This window comes from Vanessa cardui, chromosome 28, assembly GCF_905220365.1.
Source record: "Vanessa cardui chromosome 28, ilVanCard2.1, whole genome shotgun sequence".
Taxonomy (NCBI): domain Eukaryota; kingdom Metazoa; phylum Arthropoda; class Insecta; order Lepidoptera; family Nymphalidae; genus Vanessa; species Vanessa cardui.
Window position 1 is genome coordinate 6,122,782 of NC_061150.1, and position 19,007 is coordinate 6,141,788.

The 19,007-nt window shown below is 34.2% G+C and overlaps 1 protein-coding gene across 1 annotated transcript in view; it reads right to left on the reverse strand.

Annotated features, from left to right (window-relative positions):
* The window catches only part of LOC124541560 (kinesin-like protein KIF3A), a 30,101-nt gene that overhangs the window by 9,638 nt on the left and 1,456 nt on the right, over window positions 1-19,007 (reverse strand). The window contains exons 3-4 of the mRNA XM_047119479.1: window positions 731-936; window positions 201-331 (exon numbers count right to left, since the gene is read on the reverse strand). Of these exons, the coding sequence (XP_046975435.1) occupies window positions 201-331; window positions 731-936 (337 nt within the window). The remainder of the gene's footprint in view (window positions 1-200; window positions 332-730; window positions 937-19,007) is intronic.

A 19,007-nucleotide genomic window follows, 5' to 3' on the forward strand; every position in this document is an offset into this window, starting at 1 on the left:
TATTATAATAATATGAAATATTTTTTGCAACGGATACTTGTTAGTCATCAGTTCATTCACAAGCGCACCACATGAAATCGGCACTGTGAATTTCGGTACCTGACAGAAATCCTGGCACAGAAAGGGGTTTCAGAGAGCTTCTGAATCTGCCCTTAAAGATGATTTACTTATCACATTATTTAAAACCAACAACTAAATACCTGTTAGATCCTTGACGAATACGCCTATATCAGGTCTCTCCTTCACCTCCAGGCTCTGGTGGGGGTTGTTCCCAAGCAGATCCCGGACTTCTTCGTTGTATATCTCAAGATACGTAACGCAGACCAGGAACCTGATAAAGAAAGATTATCATCCGGTGAAAATTGCTCCTATTTTAATACAGTATACAATTACTAGAAAGTAATACAACCAATTCATTAGTTATTCCTCAACAACAATTAGCTGGCAATTTCCCAATTCTGGGTTAAGGCCTCCTCCATTTTGGAGAAGATTTTGAAATTATTCCATCACGCTGTTTTAATGCTGGTTGGTGGAATAGACACTTGTAATTTGCTCACGATGTTTTCCTTCACCACTGAGCACGAGATGAATTATAAACCCAAATCAAGCACATGAATATTAACTACAAAACTAAACATTTTCTTCGTCGACTCGACCGAGAATCGAACCGGTGCACACACTCGACCGTAGAGGTCATCACAATTGCCAGAATAATCCAGTAATTCCTCACTTTTCATCATCCTTCGCCTTCGCGATGTGGCTGAATATGTGAGCGAAGGAATTCGGTATGATGCCTCGCAGTTCCGGCGCGGAGTTGCTGCCGGCCATCGTATACGTCTTCCCGGTACCGGTTTGACCGTACGCGAAGATCGTACCATTGTAACCTTTGAGGACCTGTTCCACGATCGGATTCGCTGTCTGGACGTATATGTCCATCTGGAAGAAAAATCTGATGTTAGAAAATTGAAAGGGGGCCGTCCATATATTACGTCATTCTAACTTAGGATCGGGGGTTAGTCTGCGGATGACGGTAAATGATTGATAGGAGGGGGGGTGTTTCGAAATTGACGTCATTCTTATTTATTTATTTAAAGTTTATTGTTCACGTAGAAAAAGATTATTTCTAAAAAGAAATTTCTCCCAGCACACCTAGTAAGTGAGACTGCAAATGTGAGCGGCTAAGGCGCGAACTCATAATAAACATACATAATTCAACATATATGTAGAGTACGACACAACTTAGATGTCGCATCGGCAAAATTCGTAAAACCGATCACATCCGAATTGAGTACGCTATCCCAAATTATCAATATCTATTTTCTCACACGAATATGATCTTTGCACAAACGTAATAACTTGTAATATCATATGACCTAATATATTCGTCAATTTGACGCGTCGATTTACATGCACTTGCTTTCTCTGACGCGTGAATCTATAGCGACGAGTAGCGTCGAGTGGCGCGATAGGGAGCTATTTCTATTGGTATCGGCAGTAATCGATTTTATTTTCATTCCATTGCATTTTCCGATGCTACATCTAATTTGTGTCGTACTATACACAAATACAGTAATAACTACAGATAAAATACTCTAACAATAATATTACATATAATACTAGCTGCCCGCCCTGGTTTCGTCTCGTTAAGAAATGACGATAGGATGATTGTAGGGGGGGGGGTCTAATTATTATCACTACATATTATAAAACAAAGTCCGCCTGCCGTGTCGGTCTGTATGTTCGCGATAAACTCCAAAACTACTGAACGGATTTTCATGATGTTTTCATTGATGGATAAAGGGATTCATAAGGAAGGTTTTGGTATATAATTTATTGAGATTTTGTGTAATATAACAACAACAACAACAGCCTGTAAATCCCCACTGCTGGGCAAATAGGCCTCCTCTCCCTTTGAGAAGGTTTGGAACATATTCCATACTGTTCCAATGCGGGTTGGTGGAATACACATGTTGCAGAATTTCTTTGAAATTTGTCGCATGCAGGTTTCCTCACGATGTTTTCCTTCACCGCTGAGTACGAGATAAATTATAAAGACAAATTAAGCACATGAATCAACGGTGCTTGCCTGGGTTTGAACCCGCAATCATCGGTTAAGATGCACGCGTTCTAACCACTGGGCCATCTCGACTTTTTGAATCGAAGTTGATATAACGACGATGGCTAAATTTGTCGTAGAAAAGCAACAAGAAAATACAAATAAAAGGTAAAAATATAATGTAAACCTTATGTCCACCAGTGCGCAGCCGGGACCGGCCATTAGTTTATACTAATTAGTGGGTCACTCACGAAATTCCGCGTTTATTTAAAAGACATTTAAGGAATTTCAGATATCTATGATGTTTTGTTTTTATTCCATTTTTTCCGTAAGCTAAAAGTCACTCATTGACAACCGGCAAAGTGATGAAATTTTATTTCAATAACATTTATAATCTTGATCATCATCAAAGTAGATTCCACCGAGAAGAACCGGCAAGAAACTCAGTAGTTACTTTTTTTCAACATTTAAAAAATAATACATATATTCAAATTAATGTTATTATAGATATCCATGGCCCGAAGAATATATACTGATATGAGTTATGAAGAACGTCCTCCAACATACATCATATATATATATATATATATATATATATATATATATATATATATATATATATATATATATATAATACTATATATTAAACATATATATATATATATATATATATATATATATATATATATGTTTAAGTTGCGACAAGGTTCGCGCGCCCATCTCAAGCTCTCTCTCTATCTTGACCTAATTAGCTATACTTCAGAAACACACCAAACATACAGAACATTATATATATATTTGTCAGCCGAGATAACCCAGTGGTTAGAACGCGTGCATCGTAACCGGTGATTACGGGTTCGAAACTAAGTTCGCAACACTGAAATGTCATGTGCTTTTGTGTTTCGTTATTGATCTTGTGTTTGTATGTGAAGGTTGCGGACACCGTAAGATTATTGTTGTGTGTAAATAAATTTACTGAAATCATCATGAGGACACAGGTCAATGATATTCTAATAAACAGATATGTTATATCCATGCTAAACAACAGAAAAAAGTGTGCCGCGCCGGGGACCGTTTATTTTACATTTCGTTACAAGTAAAATGGATAGCTTCATAAAAACAATAAGTAAAAGGGATAACTAGATGTTTTAATTACGCAAAACGTATTACTACGTAATTATGATGTATTACTACGTAAAACGCCTAAAGGCAAACGTCCCAATTAGGACGTTTTCTAGTCTCCACTTTTTTCGCGTTAATAACATATCTGTTTACTACAACATCATTGAAACAGGTCTAATATTGATCTAATCGGATACAATGATAACGACACAACTTAGATCACATCGGCAAATATCGTAAAACCGATCACATCCGAATTGAGTATAGTACGACACAACTTAGATGTCGCATCGGCAAAATTCGTAAAACCGATCACATCCGAATTAAGTATGCTATCCCAAATCATCAATATTTATTTCTTACGCGAATATGATCTTTGTACAAACGTAATAACTTGTAATATCATATGACCTAATATATCCGTCAATTTGACGCGTCGATTTACATGCAATTGCTTTCTCTGACGCGCGAATCTATAGCGACGAATAGCGTCGAATGGCGCGATAGGGTGCTATTTCTATTAGTTGTGTAAATCGGCAGTAATCGGTTTTATTTTCATTCCATTGCATTTTCCGATGCTACATCTAATTTGTGTCTTACTATACGCTCTCCCAAATTATCAATATTTATTTCTTATGCGAATATGATCTTTACGCAAACGTAATAACTTGTAATATCGTATGACCTAATATATTCTTCAATTTGACGCGTCGATTTGCATGCACTGGTTTTCTTTGGTTAAACTGACGTGGGAATCTATAGCGACGAATAGCGTCGAGTGGCGCGATAGGAAGCTGTTTCTATTGGTTGTGTGAATCGGCAGTAATCGGTTCTATTGAATTTGCCGATGCTACATCTAAGTTGTTTCGTACTATACTTACCTTATTCGTTATATTCAGAGTTAGAGAGCCTTACAGTTCAGTTAAATAAACAATACTAACTTATATACAAAATTTGGTTTCAGTGGCAGAATCAGTAGTAATACATGCCCATGACTCAAAAAAAGTATAAATAAATGTGTTCTTAAATAATATTTTAACAACATTAAAATTATAAATTCGAATATAGAATAATATTTAAATCTTAGATGTTTTTTTTAATTTCACTGCAGGCAAATGTAAATTTATCTGCGGAGTTTTATTAAAATAAATCTAATGAAATTGTCTTTTTATTTATTTATATGTTACAACGACAAACATACTAAAAACTAGCAACTTCTTAGATATAAAATAATAAATAAATAATAAATAAATAAATATGAGACAACATCACATACATTACTCTGATCCCAATGTAAGTAGCTGAAGCACTTGTGTTATGGAAATCAGAAGTAACGACGGTACCACAAACACCTAGACCCAAGACAACATAGAAAACTAATGGTAATCTACATCGACTCGGCCGGGAATCGAACCCGGGACCTCAGAGTGGCGTACCCATGAAAACCGGTGTACATACCACTCGACCATGGAGGTCGTCAAAATGAGAGATATTATAGATATACTAGCGACCCTCTCTGACTTTGCACGGTTGTAATACTGATGTACTTAAATATACTACAGAATTTGTTTATTTACGACAAAAATATCAATATCCCTTTACTATATTGTCCATGTATTATATACAAAAACTTCCTCTCGAATAACTCTAACTATTAAAAAAAACCGCATCAAAATCCGTTACGTTATTATAAAGATCTAAGCATATATATGGACAGACAGCGGTGAGCGACTTTGTTTTATACTATGTAAAGATAATGACGTAAAATATCCTGCCTGCAAGTCAAAAATAATTCCGCGCTTCTTTATCAAAAAAATCAAAATAAACTTTATTCAAGTAGGCTTTTACAAGCACTTCTGAATCGTCATTTTACAATTAAGTAAACCTACCACCGGTTCGGAAAGTAGATTCAACCGAGAAGAACCGCCAAGAAACTCAGTAGTTACTCTTTTTCAACATTTGAAAAATACAATCATATTAGTTAAATACAATTATATATGTATGTAATATATTATCCTGCTTGGACATCAACAGGTAATAATTCCACACATTTTTATCATCAATAAAATCTTGTATCGAATAATATGCCATTTTTACCAATGCATTTTTTACAAACGATTTGAATTTACGAAACGGCAAAGTTAAAAATATCTCTGTAATCTTGTACCGAAATGTGCGTAGCTGAGTTTGGCTGTTTAACATATAAAACATCAAATATAGAACAGCTCGCGTTGAACATAATATATATATGTTATATATAACTATGATAGTAGGATCTTGCGATCAATCCCGTACAAACTGGGTTAATGGAGCGGGGCCGCGACCCGCGCGGTCTGTATGCGCGATGCATCTATTGATTTTAGCTAGCTCCTGGGGGGGGGGAGGGGGAGCCTCGGGCGAGATATATTATGCGGCAGATATACGCTTGGGTATATAACGCTGCTTTTGTTGCTACGACCTGGATTATCTATGTTAGGCGTTGGTTATATTAATAATATCGTACAAAATTACTTTATAGTAAAGATTGCACACCTTGGGAAACGATCGCCTCCTGGCTATTTCGTTTCATATTATATTGTTTATATAATATATGAAACAAAAAATATAATCAAAAACCCGCTGAGTTTCTTTCGCCGGTTCTTCTCAGGTCAGGATATTTTCTTTCCCGAACCGGTGGTAGTGTTTCAATTGACCATCAATAAGAAAGTGTAATGCTACTATATTGAATAAAGTTGTTGGAGTTTGAACAACTGTTTTGGGTGTTTTTTTTTAATTATGGCTGTACGGTTCTCGCCTTTGTCCGAATTTAAATTAGACATAACAGATTATACTGTTATTTCAAAATTTGACAGACTTAAAAATAATTAAATGTTATTATGAACGATATTGGTAGTTTTTTTTTAATTATAAGAATATTTATAAACATTCAGACAATAATTCTTTTTTTTTTTTAAATAACAGATAATCTAAAATAATAGAATCTTATTTTTTTTTGGAAGCCAACGTGATATACAGAGTATCTAATTCTATATATACATAACAGTCTTTGAATTATTACAACGTATAATGCCTAATGTCTCTTACATACTATCTATACCAAGAAAGATAACTTCGCCTATTAAAGATGTAATCAATTAAAAAAAAAAAAATCTAAATTTAAAATATAAAATTAAAAAAGACAAATAGATAATAAATAAATACAAATAAAGCTCATAATATATTATGATACATATGAATAAAGCAGACAAACTATATGTATTAATTTATTAACTGGCAAGAAATATAACTATCAAATGTACAATGAGATTTGAACTAGCAAAACATCAAAAGGGCTCGCCAAAATGGCGGACACTGGGCGCGATGTTCTGCATTTCACGATCGGGTCGATTTTGATGTATATATATTTATATACTAATAAATGTCAAAGTAACTCTGTCTGTCTTTCTGACGACCAAACCACTGAATCGAATTTGATGTTAATTGATATGAAGCTGAAGATTTCAAATATTCTACCGCTAAACAACAATACGCAGTATTGTTGTGTTCCAGTTTGAAGGCTGAGTGAGTCAGTGTAACTACAGACACAAGTTACATAGCATCTTAGTTCCCAAGGTTGGTGGCGCATTGACGATGTAAGGAATAGTTAATATTTCTTAAAGCGTCATTGTCTATGGGTGATGGGGACCACTTACCATCAGGTGGCTCATATGCTCGTCCGCCAACCTATTCCATAAAATAAAAAATATGAAGCAAACTTGAGGTCCAAGAGAACCAACCAATCAAACGCGAGCAAAGCCGAAGGCAACAACTATCCTATATATGTGGCCGTATTTTTGGCCTGGAACTAAAGCGGGCCATTATCAATAACCCTTACTATAGTCAAAGTAGAAACAATAAACATACAGGGTTGCTATATTACAAAATGTCTTACTTATAACTAAGCTATTGAAACGTGTATGCATTTAAATTTTATTTTGAATTCGTATTAAGTAAATAAGTTAAGTTAAATTTTGAAAAAAACTAAAAAACGCGATAACTCAAAAATGGTTCACTATTGCACTATACATATGGGGGTTAAAATTATTGCAAATAGTCACCCCTGTCACCTCCTAACGGATATACGTCGAGTTACCCATAACCCTGTATATGGTATATATAACACTATTTGTCGCACGCGGCCTCACTCGCTTTTTTGGGTATAGTCGTTAGGTTAGGCATAACAAAGTATCACAGCAAATTCCATCAAAATAACTTCATTAGGTTTAAAAATTCGACAGGCAAACATACTTCCCCATTTACATTAGTAGAAGTATATTATTGTAAATGTATTTTTGGATAATTTATTAGGGCTTTGTGCAAGCCCGCCTGGGTAGGTACCACCCACTCATCAGATATTCTACCGCTAAACAATAGTACGCAGTATTGTTGTGTTCTTTGTTGTCTTCTCAGTTCAGAAGGTTGGTGGCGCATGGAAGATGTAAGGAATTGTTAACTTACAGTGTCATTGTCTATGGGTTATAGTGGCCACTTACCATCAGGTGGCATATATGCTCGTCCGCCAACCTATTACATAATATACATATTAAGCATCCGCTATCAACGCAAATAAATTAAATCTTTAATGACTTGGTCAAGGGCATACTTTGCTCTTAAAACACTTGGACCTTGGAGTAGTGGCGCATAAAGCTTAATCAAAAGTATAAACTCGCCTCATTGCCTCCACTGGTGACAGGAGGGCTGGTTCGTTCGCCCAGAGGATCGGAATTGCGATTCAACGGGGAAACGCTGCTAGCATTCTTGCCGACATTGCACGCGTTCAAGATATATACATTCGTATTTATTTTTAGGTACTGTTGTTACTAAATCCAAGGCTTTTACAGGCGCTTTTGAATCGTCATTTAACAACTATATTAAGTGACGCTACCACCGGTTCGAAAAGTAGATTCTACCGACAAGAACCGGCAAGAAATTCAGTAGTTACTCTTTTTCAACATTTAAAAATACAGTCATATTAGTTAAATACAATTATATATGTTTTTTATCGTCTGTATAATCTTGTATCGAATAATATGTCTTCTTTACTGATGTATTCTTTACAAATGATATAATTTTATAAAAGGGTAAAGTTATATCAAAAGTCTGTTGGGGCGGCAAAAATTGAATAGCCTAATACCCTACTAGCGGCAAATTTGTAAATCCACCACTGCGTATGATGAAAATATATATGGAGACCGAGGTAAATCGCCTAGAGGGCAGTTTTCCCTTAGAGGTCTGGTTTTATGTTTTGACTGATAGTTCGTTAAGCTTACACAACAACAACGAAACAACAACAGCCTGTAAATTCCCACTGCTGGGCTAAAGGCCTCCTCTCCCTTTGAGGAGACGGTTTAGAACATATTCCACCACACTGTTCCAATGCGGGTTGGTGGAATACACATGTGGCAGAATTTCTATGAAATTTGTCACATGCAGGTTTCCACACGATGTTTTCCTTCACCGCTGAGCACGAGATGAATTATAAAACTAAACTTACACAATAGAGAATAATTTGTCTAATCAGATCAGCTCGACAACTGGATTTACATGGGAGAGAAAGAGAAAAAAGATCGCATAAAGAGGAAGGTCGCTTAAAACACGCTTTTCCTTTACAGTAGATCTGAGTATACACTGTACATAGCTGATATAGTTTGTTAAACTTACTAAATCTCATCTGAATATTTGTCAAATTATGCAGCTCGACAATTGGCTTCACACTATGTGAGAAAGAGAGTGCGCAGCTAGTACTATTATTATATATATGTATTTAAATAATAAAAACACCCCACCTATATAGATTAGATTAAAAAACCATCTTATAATAATATAATTAGTAATTGACATTGATGATAACATATGGTACTCGCTATCGTTCGCCCTGTTGAAATGCGATCATAATCATTATTAAAAAAAAATACATTCCGAATACAAGGTGTAGTAGAAGATCAGGATGAGAAAATACATTTAACCTTGATACTTGTATATTACTAAGACACTGGAGTCTGGAACTCAATTAAGCTATTTGACTGGTTTTTAAAATACATTTTATTTAGTAGAAGTTACGGAACCCAGTAAAAGTTGAATTTTTACATATTTGCCGAAAAATATCATATCAAAAATTCTATATTTAAAAAGCGCGCAAAAACGCTACTTCGACAATATGGCGCTGCAATGGGGTCGGTGACGTCACTTTCCTGTATTTTAATCTGTGGTACATATAGTGGAAAAAAAGGTTAACAAGAAAGTGACTTCATAATAAGCCCGGCCAATCAGGAGCGTTTTGTGTCACGTGACAAACATTTGAAAAAATGCATTTTTATTTATGGATTTTTGAATAAATTAAGTATTATTTTCAACTTACGTTAGTAAATAACCATTTTCAAAGTCATAATATACACTGATTACAATAATTCACAATGCATTTTTCGCATTGTCAAATGGTCTATTAAACAAAAAAAAATCCTTGAAAACTAGTTTAATCTTGATATTCTTGTAATACATTGTTACGTTGTCATTATTGGTTAGTAAGTGAATAAAAAAAAAGCAGAAGAAGATCACAGAACATTCGATTTCACACATTACCTTTTTTTCTTTTTAAATATTGTAAAAGAAGGTTTTATATACGATGAAATAATGTTAATTAAAATTGAATTGATTTTTATGCATACATAATATATATTATTAAAATAAAAATCGTAGGCGTGAACAATAATGATTCTCTAACTAATATATTTCTCAATCCTCTTCAAACATCTAATTTTTTCTCGAGACAGATCTTTTTTTTTTAGACATTTGTCACGTGAGACAAAACGCTCCTGATTGGCCGTGCTTACGAAGAAGTCACTTGCTTGTTAACCTAGATTGCCTGCCATATGTACCACAGATTAAAATACAGGCAAGTGACGTCACCGATCCCATTGCAACGCCATATTTCCAAAGTAGCATTTTCGCGCGCTATTTAAATATGGATATTTTTCGACAAATATGTACTAGAAATAAAAAAAACACAACTTTTACTGGGTTCCTTAACCTCTACTAAATAATATAAATAGGATTTTAAAAACCAGTCAAACAGCCTATTTGTAAATAACTAATGGAATACGAAATGCAGTGTGATCCCACAGAGTATGTACAATAAAATCAATATGGCCTAGTCGCCATCTTGTCTCGCGGGCACCAATGAAAGCTAACACAGATGTGTGCTGAAATTTACTTAATTTCATACTTTCGGTGTAAAATTGTGAAATGTTGTTCTATTTTGTTCGGTAATGTATTTTATTCAATTCTATTGTTTCAGAAACATTTTATTTTCATTGATAATAATTAGTTTATTATATAAGATTCTTTGAAAGGAAATCTACTAACGGTTTGTTCCCAGTCAAGTAGGCGGACAAGTAACCTGGTGCCTGTTGATAGAGGTTATAAACAATTGGAACTAGAGTAGTAAAGTAAAGTAACAGCCTGTAAATTTCCCACTGCTGAGATAAGGCCTACTCTTCCATTAAGGAGAGGGTATGGAACATATTTTACCACGCTGTTCCAATGCGGGTCGGATTACACATTAAGCACATATATATAGTGCTTGCCTGGGTTTGAATCCGCAATCATCAGTTAAGATGCACGTTCTAACCACTGGGACATCTCAGCTCGAATTAGACCTATTTGGATTAATTTTATTTGTGTGTTTAATTATGCCCGATACTGGCACTATGATAGGAAATTATAAAACAACTCATTTAATCCGAACGATATCCGGCAACTCGTTATTTTTTTTTAAACTTGGCAGTATGTACATGTAGTTTTTATTAGTCATGTAAGTTTAAAAAAAAAATCATCAACATCCGATGATTTCGCGGCCTTGATGCAACGCTGTGACGTCACGACTTTAAATTAGAACGCGCGGGAATAATCTATTTGTAAACAAATCTCATAGAAGACTAAAGTAGGTATTCCTTACGAAATATTACGAAACGCAACGCTGAAATCTACGGTATCGACCGGTATACATGTCACAGGCAACTTGCCTAATTAGCCATTCAAATAACAGCCTAGCCATTTTACTAAACGGTACCGCCCCCCATTGTAGGGGGGACCCGGAAACGCCGAAACATTAGCTATACTGTACATAGCCTACCTATTTGTATATATTTCTGTTACTTTGTTTTGGAGAAGACACTGGCATACATTTCTTCTAAAATTATGATTCAAAAGTGATTCACGATTAAACTGCTGAACCGATTTGGATGGATTTTGGTATGTAGATAGTTTGAGTTGAAGGACTTTAAGTTTGATTCACTCCTCGAGGTATAAATAAGCGTGACGGTTTGTGTGTTAAAGGTAGAATTTTAAGAATTTCGCGCGGGTAAAACCGCGAAGATCTATCTAATGTCTACTGTACCGATTTTGATTAAGTTTGAAATCAAAGGCAGGCAGTGCTGATTCATGTGCTTAATTTGTCTTTATAATTCATCTCGTGCTCAGCGGTGAAGGAAAACATCGTGAGGAGACCTGCATGTGTCATTTCATCGAAATTCTGCCACATTTGCATTCCACCAACTCGCATTGGAACAGCATGGTTGAATATTTTCCAAACCCTCTCCTTAATGGCAGCGGCCTTAGCCCAGCAGTGGGTAATTTACAGACTGTTATTTTACTTTAGGGAAGTATAGGAGAAGACATGCTGCGCTGACCCCAAGTAAATTGGGATAAGGGCAATGTGATGATGTTAGAGTCGAGATGGCCCAGTGGTTAGAACGCGTGCATCTTAACCGATGATTGCGGGTTCAAACCCAGGCAAGCACCGCTGATTCATGTGCTTAATTTGTCTTTATAATTCATCTCGTGCTCAGCGGTGAAGGAAAACATCGTGAGGAAACCTGCATGTGACAAATTCCATAGAAATTCTGCCACATGTGCATTCCACCAACCCGCATTGGAACAGCGTGGTGGAATATGTTCCAAACCTTCTCCTCGAGGGGAGAGGAGGCCTTTAGCCCAGCAGTGGGAATTTACAGGCTGTTGTTGTTGTTTGTTGTTGATGATGTTACATTATATCACACAAATCGTTACTAAATGGACTTTTAACATCAAAATCGCGTTCCGAATAAATAACTTCGAGAATAGTTCTGGTTAATTTATTTATAACTACATCCGAATGCGCGAAAGAGACGGCGAGACATCTGTCCCCTTTCCTCATCAGTTTCGTAACGACAAATCATTCGTTAAATTTCAAAGGAATGTTAAAAGCATCGATGCGTCCTACATATATTGCATAAAGTGCTAATTTAAAGCGCACTTGAATCCCTAGGATTTATTTAAGAACTAATATTAAGCGCTACAGCGCTGCAAGTGCATTTATAGAAGCTGAAGATTTTATTAACAAAAAGGCGTTAACGACAGGATGAAATCTAATAAAACTAAACTTTATTTATATAGGCTTTTGCGATCAGTTTTGAATTGATATTTTACAGGATATTACTGAAAAGAAACAACTAGGAACACGGAAATTCGTTTTCTGGCAGTCAATTATATAGATTATATTAACAGTCTGTGAATTACCCACTGCTGGGCTTAGTACATTCCACGACGCTCCAGTGTGAGTTGGTATGATATGCATATGGCAGAATTTCGTTGAAATTAGACACATGCAGGTTACCTCACGATGCTTTTCTTCACTGAGCACGAAATGAATTATAAACACTAATTAGGCATATGAAAATTCAGCGGTGCTTGCATGGGTTTGAACCGGCAATCATCGATAAAGATGCGCGCGTATTATATATATTGTTACATAGATTAGTTAATACAATTAAACTCTGCATTGAACTTTTGCAGTATGGTCATCTTGCACGACCAAGCCTAAGCCGAATTTGATGAAATCTATTTTGCTACCTGAACCACAAGAACATAGGCTATATTTTTATACATAACACCTGATAACGCGAACGGAACCGCGGGCTATAACTACTCATTTAAAAAATACACCTAATTATTAGTACAAAATCTTAGAACTTTAATCTTGAGAACAGGTGTCAGAAACGGAACTAATAAGTTTAAATGAAAAGAATTATTAACATGGATTTATTTGTTACGACATTTGCTCGTTACATTTTGATTTATTGAATTAAAAAAAAAAAAGAAATTGATATTTTAACTACCTTTGTCAATCAAGTAACAAAAAAACACAAAAAATATTTATTTGACATTACAAGTTACAAGATATTTTTTAATCTATATATATTTAATTGAATCTTATCTTTGTAAAATTTTTAATATAATTATAATTTATCAAAAATATCATAGATAATCCGATAAATATATAATATCCAACGCTTGTTGGTAACCCTAAATAAGAATTACACAAATTAAATCAAATTGAAATCAATTTTTTTTAATTTATCCATAAGTTCACTTTCAGTGACATTAAGAATGAACATCTTTGTCTTATTAGGAAATTAAAAAAAAAACAACACACTCGTTTTTTACATCAATCGTGGTGTGAGTGAACGCACACTATGGTAACTCAATAATTTTTTATCGAGTTTCAAAACACGACTTAACAATTATTAAAAATGAATTATAATTAAGCTTCATCAAAAGTATAACACCTCATTGCCTCCACTGGTGACAGGAGGGCTGGTTCGTTCGCCCAGAGGATCGGAATTGCGATTCAACGGGGAAACGCTGCTAGCATTCTTGCCACCATTGCACGCGGTCAATATACAGTAACTAGTTGTAATTCATATTTGTATTAAGCATTAAAAAAAACCACTTGCCCTTATCCCAATTTTATTCGCGGTCGGCACAGCATGTCTTCTCCTTCCATACTTCTCTATCAGACGTCATCTCACAAGTAACATTCTCTCTAACCATATCGTCTTTCACACAATCCATCCATCGTTTCCTTGGTCGTCCTCTACCTCTATATCCATCCACATCCATGCTCAAGGCCTTCCTCACAATATGTTCCTCATTCCTCCGCATTACGTGACCATATATTTAAGCATTTAATGTTATTAATTACTATGTTAATAAAATTTAAACACGACCTATACGATTGTAAACGTAAAAGTAACTTTGTCTGTTACCTTTTCATGACTAATCCGCTGAACCGATTTCGATTAAATTGACTATGGAGATAGTCTCGTAGTATGATATGCTACTTTTATAATTCCCCCCTTGAAGACATAAACTGGGACGGCGGGTATGTTATCGAAAAAGTTTTAAAAAATTAGACTAAATACGTTAAGAGCCGAATGGCCCAGTTGGTTAGAACGCTTGGGTCACGGTAGCATGCGTAAGCGATCCCGTGGCGTCCGCCGAAAGACGGAGAGGGTACCGCTGGTTTTTTAGTGGGTAAACCCGGTGGACCTGGGCGCACTAGGCGTTCAGGAAACCGGGGAGTCCCACACACCCCCCCCCCCACTTTCCATCACGTGGGGGAAGCGCGTAAAGCGTTTTTCCAGCGTAAAACAAAGGTGATTAGAACGCTTGTATCTTAACCGATGATTGCAGCAAACCCTAGCGAGCACCGCTATATATATGTGCTTAATTTGTGTTTATAATTCATCCCGTGTTCGGTGAAGGAAAACATCGTGAGCAAACTTGCATCAGAAATTGTGCCATGTGTGAATCCAACAAACCGCTTTGGATCAGCGTGGTGGAATATGCTTCTTCTAATCTTCTCCACAAAAGGAGAGGCATTTACCCAGCAGTGGGAAATAAACAGGCTATTATTATAATTATGATTACGATTACTACCGATTTATACAACCAATAGAAACAGCTCCCTATCGCGCCATTCGACGCTATTCGTCGCTATAGATTCTCGCGTCAGTTCGACCCGAGAAAGCTAGTACATGTAAATCGACGTGTCAAATTGACGACTATATTAGGTCATACGATATTACAAGTTATTACGTTTGTGTAAAGATCATATTCGCATATAAAATAAATATCGATAATTTGGGATAGCGTACTCAATCCGGATGTGATCGGTTTTACGAATTTTGCCGATGCGACATCTACGTTGTGTCGTACTATAACTGGCTAAACAATAAACTACACGTTCAAAAACCGTGTCATAGCGAGCTGAATATTGATAATTACATATCTACAGAGATAAGAATTGTAATACGGAAACATACACTATTTTACATTACAAATTGTATTATTTATTTATACTTATATGTAATAAAATATGTAAAACTTCCTCTTTAATCATTCTTTTACTCTACTGACGAAAACCTCATTAAAATCCTTTGCGTTGTTTAAAATGATCAATAGCGTACTGACAACTTAAATACTAAAACTATATTCCCTACAAAAAAATTAAAAAAAAAAGCAATCAAAAAAGGAAAGGTCATTGAACTGTTATGTTCTTGCTCTATTATTAATAGACATTTTAAATCGAACTTATAATTTGCCATTTTGTTTTATAACACTTCATTATTCTTCAAAAAAATGTTCGTAATTATTTTTCATTATTAATATAAATTATATTGATAGAAAGTTTCAAACGTTCGAATTAGCATTACATAATGCACCAGACGAAAATATATGGCCGCCCTTTCTGATTCGCCTTCAAAAAAGTAGAACACGCCATCATCGTACCTACAAATTGCGCGCGCAACGCAAAGACGCCATCTTGTTTATGTTCTACAGCGTATTATACGCATTACTACATAACATAAAACAAAGAACTACGTTATAGATTTGTTCGTTCTATCATATATACATAAATGCTTAGAAAATAGGTTATCATATAACATATAGCTACGTATATTTTTATACGGTATACAATAAATTAAGAACGTAAGACTACAATGTAACTAAATATATACCCTATTTTTTTATCTCTTTATTAAATATGACTTTTATTTTTTTAACCATATTATATTTGAGCTAAGGAAAATCTCATTGAATCAAATAATAAAATAAAATATCAAACATGGTAAAATGTTTTAAATTGAATAAACGATTCAAATTGGAATCCATTATAATCTTATTGGAATTACGTAATAATTAATTGTTATCTATACCTATTCAGGTTTTGTAAAAGATAGTTAAATTGAATTATATTAGTACTTTTTAAACTATGTAGTCTAAAAAGTAAATATTAATTTATTTATTTTTTGTACTGAACTAATCTTGTCTGTAGGTTTGTGTACCAATTATAGTAATAGGAGTTTTATATTTAATTGATACAGCATAAAATAATTTAATCTAAATTTGTAAAAGCTGTAATGTATGAAGATAATAAATTTTTTCGTGTAGAATACACTCTTTAGCTATGGTAAAATGTAATTTTTAATTTCAATGTTAAATATACCGTAAAGTCAATATGACCTACTTCAGCATAGCAATGGTATTTAAGACTTTTTGCTTATAAACTAGACCATACATACATATACACACATAGTATTGATGTGACAATAGAGGTGTACAGCCAGACAGGCTTACCTGCCTACTTATATACCAATTATATCTATACAGTGTAACCTATATAGGACGAATTCCTACACTAACATTTGCTTCGAAAAAACCTAGAAATAATAAAAATCCATAAGAATTAATATAACTAATACATTTTATTTAAAAATGTTCATATTTAAAAACATCTCGATTTCGAATCTCCAATTAATGTGAGATATAAAAAACATGGTAAAACCCTAAAAAGCACGACCCACACTCTTAACAAAATCAAAAAAAAAAAAAGAAAAATTCATCAAATGTCAAACGAAAAACAATCATAATAAAAGTCTATGAATTTTTTTAATTAATTATAATTAATCAACACTTAGCATTAATCAACACTAACACATTCGCATTAGAAACAGAATTATTTAAACAAAATTATTAAAAAAAAAAAAACTCAATAAATGTTTTCCAGTTATTTTTTTCTAGTTTCACAATTGATTCAATAATGTTTCACCACAAAGGGTTTATTCAGTTATCTTTACAACAATGTATAAAATTGTTTCTATAGCTAACAAGAGTATTTTAATAATAACAATAATTGCAAAAACTTGTCGAATTTTTTTTTAATGGAATAGGTTGGACGAGCATATGGGTCTCCATCACCCATAAACAATGATGCTGTTAGAAATATTAACTATTCCTTACATCGTCAATGCGCCACCTACCTTGGGAACTAAGATGCTATGTCCCTTGTGCCTGTAGTTACACTGACTCACTCACCCTTCAAACCGCAACACAACAATACTGTGTACTGTTGTTTAGCGGTAGAATATCTGATGAGTGAGTGGTACCTACCCAGACGGGCTTGCACAAAGTGCTACCACCAAGTAAACCTATCCAACCAAACTATACTTATATTATAAAGATGTTCAGTTTGTATGAAATGAATACTATTGGGACAAAGGCTACATTATTCCTTAGTGCTATGGGATATATATTATAATAAGAACATATCATTTTCATTAATAAACACCCAAGCAAAGCTGAGGTGTGTTGCTAGTCTATATTTTAAAATAATTAGTTCTCTCATTATAATTATTATAAATTATTTGTAATTCACACTGTTGAAGTTATTGAAAAGGTTTACTTCCTTAAAATGAATCTTAGTTCAACCTGACCTTAAAACATAAAACCTCATTATAACAAATATTTCTAATAAACTACCAAATTATAACTTTTATTAAAACTATTATAAACTATTATAAAAAGTAAAATTTTTTGACCTGACTTATCGACACAGAAATTTAATGTAAAGTAACAGAATGTAAATTTCCCACTGCTGGGCTAATGGCCTCCTCTCCCTCTCTCTCCTCTCCTTAAGGAGAGGGCTTGGAATTGGATTAGCTGAGATGGCCCAGTGGTTACAACACAGGCATCTTAACCGATAATTTTGGGTTCAAACCCAGGCAAGCACCACTATATATATATGAAATGTAATGATTGTATAATAATTACATTTGAAACATATGGTTACTTTAAAACTAGCATCTAGTTGGAACTTATTTTTGGTAATTTTACCTTAAAATGTATATAAATTTTAGCCATATGCTAGTAGTCCTATATACTTCATATATTTGTGTATGTACTAAATGTCATAAAAAGTATAATTATGATGCAATATTATGTACTTTTATATATTATAACAATTTTAATATAAAACAGAAATATACATAAAAGATAATAAAAAAAAAATGAATCCTTTATATGACCTAGTTTTGTTACATACAATTAACATATATATGTATCAATTCTACTAGTATATATAATGTTTAAATCACCAATGTGATAGTGATAGTTGTTACTGAAAAAAAAAAACACATGCTAACACATAAAAGTCGCTTCAGAACATAGTTAAATTTACAAACAATGACATAACACATTATAAAAACAATAATCTTCCAATAGTCTTCTCTTCCGTAGATATCTGACCAAACATTCCCAATGCACTGGGCACAGGCGTCTTGCGTCACGGGCAAGCCCGCAGCAAGATGCACTGGAACGTAACGTCAATAAGTTTCTCTTCGAATCTTGCCCAACCCAATCCCAAGGTTGTATTACAAAATTGACATTCTAAACAATTCACAGACGAAATTTTTGACACGAATTTTACCGCCTAAAGACCGTCGGCCATGTTGGTTTCCGTGACGTCACAATTAGCGACGACAATAGAATGATCTCATTGGTCTAAATATATATAAACATGAAACTTTACGAATACTCATATGCTTTGTCATTTATATCATATATAAACATCGATAGTTATAAATGTTACAGAAATATATAGCAAATTGCAATTGAAATTTATAACAAGAAA